The following is a 5310-nucleotide window of genomic DNA, read 5'->3' as shown; positions in this document are numbered from 1 at the left end:
GATTTTGTTGCCTTTGGATTCTTCTAGAATTTTTATGGTTTCCTGTCGTACATTTAAGTCCTTTATCCATTTTGAGTTTATTCTTGTGTATGGTGTAAGTTGGTGGTCTAGTTTCATTTTCTTGCATGTATCTGTCCAATTTTCCCAACACCATTTATTGAAGAGACTATCTTGGCTCCATTGTATGTTCTTGCCTCCTTTGTCAAATATTAATTGAGCGTATTGGTTGGGGCTGATTTCTGGGCTCTCTATTCTATTCCATTGATCTATATGTCTGTTCTTGTGCCAGTACCAGGCAGTTTTGAGAACAGTGGCTTTGTAATACAGCTTGATATCTGGTATTGAGATCCCACCTACTTTGTTCTTTCTCAGGATTGCTGCAGCTATTCGGGGTCTTTTTTTATTCCAGATGAATTTTTGGAGAGCTCGTTCTAGGTCTGTGAAGTATGCCGTTGGTATTTTAATGGGAAGTGCGTTGAATTTATAGATTGCTTTGGGCAGTATGGACATTTTAATGATGTTGATTCTACCAATCCAAGAACATGGTATGTTCTTCCATCTCTTTATGTCTTCCTCTATCTCTTTTTTCAATGTCCTGTAGTTTTCTGAGTAGAGGTCTTTTACCTCTTTAGTTAAGTTTATTCCTAGGTATCTTAATTTTTTTGGTGCGATGGTAAATGGGATTGTTTTTCTAATCTCTCTTTCTGAAAGTTCACTATTGGTGTATAGAAATGCCTCAGATTTCTTGGGGTTAATTTTGTATCCTGCTACATTGCCAAATTCATGTATTAAGTCTAGTAGTTTTTTGATGGAGTCTCTAGGGTTTTGTATGTATAATATGATGTCATCTGCAAATAAGGACAGTTTTACTTCCTCTTTTCCAATTTGGATGCCTTTTATTTCTTCTTCTTGTCTAATTGCAATGGCTAATACTTCCAGTAATATGTTGAACAGGAGTGGTGAGAGTGGGCATGCATTCAGTATTTTGATAGACACTGATTAGTACCAAAGGGCACAATTAGCCTAATTAGAATAAACGCCTCTTAATATATTTTAAGGTGAAAACCAAAGATCCAGCTTCATGTCATTAGAGATCAGACAAATCCTTTCAGCAATAAGGAGAAAAATGTTATTCTATTAATTTATAAAAAGTGTCAGACTTCAGTGCAATTCTAAAGGTAATATAGCTGAAAAAAAGAATGCCTGTGTCAATTAATGTATTTTATCCTCTATTATTTATGTTTATATGTATACTAGAGCCCCGGTGAACAAAATACGTTCTTGGAGGGAGGGGCGGGGGTCCCTCAGCCTGGCATGCACCCTCTCCCAATCCGGGACTGCCGGCTACAAACTGCTCACCTGCCTGCCTACCTGATTACCCCTAATCACTAGCCTGCCTGCCTGATCACCCCTAACCACTAGCCTGCCTGCCTGATCACCCCTAACTATTCTGCCTGCCTGCCTGATCGCCCCTAACCACTCTGTCTGCCTGCTTGATAACCCCTAACCACTCACCTGCCTGCCTGATAGCCCCTAACTACCTCTGCCTCAGCCTCTGCCACTGCAGCTTCGTCCAGTCTAATTATCATATTATGCTTTTATTATTATAGTTATATACAAATTTCAAATATTTCTAAGTATTAGGATTTCATAGAAATTATTAGAAACAATACATGGTTTGTTTAAAACCAACTAAAAATACCCTTCAGCTTTTTCAAAGTTTGGCAAGAAAACAAATTTATTCAAATTTACTCTGCAACAAGCCCCAGACCCAACTGTGTAGCAGATAATTATCGCCGTTGTTTTAGCTATCAGTGTCCATTCTTACTTCTAGGAGCAGCCTCCCAAAAGATAATTTATTCCTTCTCTTTTGCATGCTTGAAGAAAGTATTAACATTCATTGCCTGTGCCTAGACAAGAAGATGTGGGCATGCAAACCCAGCTAAGCCTATTAGATTCTATCAGGAATTGAATGTGTGCTGAGTGACTCAGCTATGGGGAAGAGGAGTGGAGCTGATTTACCGAAGCAGGAGCAGAAGATTGTCAGATTGTTCTTGCTCCCCAACCTTTGGAGCTGTATGAGTTATTGCTTTGTCTCAGTCAAGGCCTTCAGTTCTACTTTCAATGAATTCTACTTTCTCTCCAGTTAGCTAGGGTAGCAGTGCTCTGCAAATTGCAACTGAAGCATCAAAAAAAGACTTGTTATAATGATTCAGTGTCAATATTACTGGAGTACCCTCTGATAATTTTCTTAGTCCACTTTGAATGCACGATTAACATTTGTCAAATTTTTTCAAATATGAAACAAGCAAACAAGCAAGGCAACTGATCCCAGATCTCTGGTGCATGAATTTCAGAAGTGATTTGCCACATGTAGCAGGTAAAATCATGAAAAAAAATGCTCAATGTTTCTAGTTTACACTTGTAAAAGATTTTTCACATTATTACCTTATTTAATTCTCATAAGAACTCTGTGAAGTGGATAGAAAAGAGAATATAACTACCATCTTCAATGGAGAAAATTAAGTTTGAAAAAGAAAGAAGGGACACTAGAGAGCCATTTAAAAGAAAAATGTCATTTAAATAAAATAATTTTGCATAGAAAATCTAAAATTACATTGCAAAACCACATTGAGGGGAGTCCTTGATTTTATTGCAATTATATTATGTACAAGAAGACATTCTGCTTTAAAAAAAAAAAAAAAAAACGAAGAAGACTGGTCTTTTAGTTCAATACTTGATCCCCAGTCCTTCCATCCAAAAGTGAGTGCTGTTCCTACCAGTCTAGCTAATAATCTTTATTGTTTTAGGCCTGATAGAAACTTTTTAAAAAAGTATATTTTATTGATTTTTTTACAGAGAGGAAGGGAGAAGGATAGAGAGTTAGAAACATCCATGAGAGAGAAACATTGATCAGCTGCCTCCTGCACACCTCCTACTGGGGATGTGCCCGCAACCAAGGTACATGCCCTTGACTAGAATCGAACCTGGGACCTTTCAGTCGCAGGCCAACGCTCTATCCACCAAGCCAAACCACTTGGGGCATAACTTTTATTCTAATAATGTATAGGGACATATTGTATTATTCTGACTCAAGGATGAAGTTGATGATGGTCTTTTTACCCTCATTGGAGTCATTAAGTTCTGTACTAAAGAGACTGGGCATGGGAAAAGGAACCATTATTTTCTGAAGTCTACTCAACTGGCAAAAATTATAAAATACAAATCGGAGATTGACAAATAATCATTTGCCGGAAGCCGGTCCATCCTTGCTGCTTGACACAGTCGCTGCAGGAAAGAAACATCTGCACAGCATATGTTTCAAGGGACCTGGCGTATATAGCCTACTGTTCTTAATATGTTTGCTCCCCTTTGCGCTATGTGTTTTAACCAAGGTCACCTCTCCGAGAAAGGTTGTTTCCCCAGGTAGGGATTTTCCCCTGAAGTTAGGGAGGGGATAAAACCCCTTAACTAAGTGCCAGGTGGGTAGTTAATCACTTTAACTATGAGCAATCACCCTTAAGCTACATAATCTTTACTCCCTGGAATGGAGATAAGAAACGCCCTAACCTTTGCAATAGAAATTGACAGGATTAAAACCAACTGGTATAAATACAGATGTAACAAGACAGTAAACACCAGAACTTCACTGGAGATCCTGGCTAGAGATCCTGGCTAGGCTGCTGATCAACTGAACACTGTCTTCGTGTCATTCCTTCTTCGCTGACTCCGTCCACACCTTTGGGGCCCCCTGGACCTACTGGGTTTGGACCCCAACACCAGGGCCCACCTGAGACGGCAGCAGCAGAGGGCAAGGGGTATCTTCAGGAGTGCCAGAGCCCAGCTGAGATGGCAGCAGCCGAGGGCAAGCCAGCCCTGGCAGAAAAGCACCTCGAGGAGGACGTGGCAACTCGGTGCTGTGCGGGGAGTGGAGGAATCCTGAGCCCCATGCCGTCCCTGCACTGCTCCCTGCAGGACCTGCCTCCCGAGCTGCTAGTGGAGATCTTCGCCTTGCTCCCCGGCACTGACCTGCCCTGCCTGGCCCTGGCCTGCACCAAATTCCACCACATCCTGCACATCGACAGCATCTGGAGACGGCGCTGCCGGGAGGAGTTTGGCGTTCGTGAAACCTTGGAGATCCTGAAGATGATCGGTATGTCTTATCGAGAAGTCTATACGAAGCTGCTCCACCCATACAGAAATATTTTGGGATTGTGGCAGCCAGATGATGACTATAGAAGACTGCTGTATGTAGCAGTGGATGGCTTATGCATTACTGGTTGGATGAACAGGCCTTGCCTTAACACCCATGTGGATGGCCCAATGCAATTCCAGCCCTTGTTTAGAATTTGCCTGACGGAGAGGAAATCAGCCACTTTGGAGTACATGGACGACTTCTACAGCTTTTCCCACAGCCACCACATGCAAATTCGGAAGGACAGGTTCAGCATCCAGTGGATCAAGAGAGACCACCGAACGGATTTACCAATGTGGCTTAAGGGAGAATGGGGGTGGGTGCTGGTGCGAGAGGACAGACAGCAGTATGACTGTCTGACCTACCGTTGCGTCTACCTCCCACCACGCCACCCGGACGACCTCATCAGGCCAGGCCTCTTCCACAGCAAATACGATGGCTTCCGCGGAAAGATTGCCATGCTCAGCTTCCATGGGAAGTATGCCAGGGTCAGGGAGATCAGGGGAGACTTTATCTGGACATTAGAGATCCACCTCATGCGCCGCATCCAGCTGAGAGATGGCGAGTTCTTCCGCAACTTCAACGAGCTCTCCCGCGTGGTCCAGGAGATTGAGGAGCAGGTGATCCGGGAGCAGCAGCAGCAAGAAGATGGGACTGAGGAAAGCGAGGGCCATGGCTGGCAGAGCCCTGCCCAGCCCAGCGTCGGGGAGTCCGGGGCTGCAGCTTCGGAGGAGCAGCCTGTTCCATTTGTTCTGCCTGTGGACGTGCACTCATTTGACCAGGACTACCCCCGAACCTGCAGGATGTGTTTCTATGGCGTGGAAACTTTTACCTTACCTGGCTTCGCCGACCCCATGCGCCTCCCTGTAGTCTTCATCCTGTTCGATGAGAACCACTTCGGGTTCATCTGGCTGGAGGCGAAATACTTCTTCCTGTTCGGCAGAGTCCAGAACACTTTTCAGAATGTGGAGGCACCGTCTGGGCAGGCCTTCCTGGAGATGCTCTCGAACATTCAGTCCAGACCCCTGTGAGGAACAGCTTGCATGCACTTTGAAGATTTGACCTTCTGACCAGGTTACCCACCTTTGTTTGTTTTTTTAATCCTCACCTGAGGA

At 43.7% G+C, this 5310-nt stretch overlaps 1 protein-coding gene across 1 annotated transcript; it reads left to right on the top strand.

Annotated features, from left to right (window-relative positions):
• The first annotated feature begins 3849 nt into the window (after nt 1-3849).
• Nucleotides 3850-5226, top strand: LOC102258690 (F-box only protein 31). Its single transcript, XM_005884165.1, has 2 exons — nt 3850-4815; nt 4978-5226. Exons 1-2 carry the CDS (start codon nt 3850-3852, stop codon nt 5224-5226), a joined length of 1215 nt encoding a protein of 404 aa, XP_005884227.1.
• The last annotated feature ends 84 nt before the right edge of the window (nt 5227-5310 follow it).

Source organism: Myotis brandtii, unplaced genomic scaffold (assembly GCF_000412655.1).
Source record: "Myotis brandtii unplaced genomic scaffold, ASM41265v1 scaffold82, whole genome shotgun sequence".
NCBI classification, from domain to species: domain Eukaryota; kingdom Metazoa; phylum Chordata; class Mammalia; order Chiroptera; family Vespertilionidae; genus Myotis; species Myotis brandtii.
The sequence above is the reverse complement of the archived record's forward strand: the minus strand, read 5'-3'. Positions and strand labels throughout refer to the sequence as shown.

Bases quoted from the DNA above. Each gene is read 5' to 3' on its own strand.
- LOC102258690 (XM_005884165.1), top strand. From the start codon at position 3,850: ATGGCAGCAGCCGAGGGCAAGCCAGCCCTGGCAGAAAAGCACCTCGAG. The intron at 4,816-4,977 runs GTGATCCGGGAG...TCATTTGACCAG, and splicing joins TCCAGGAGATTGAGGAGCAG to GACTACCCCCGAACCTGCAG.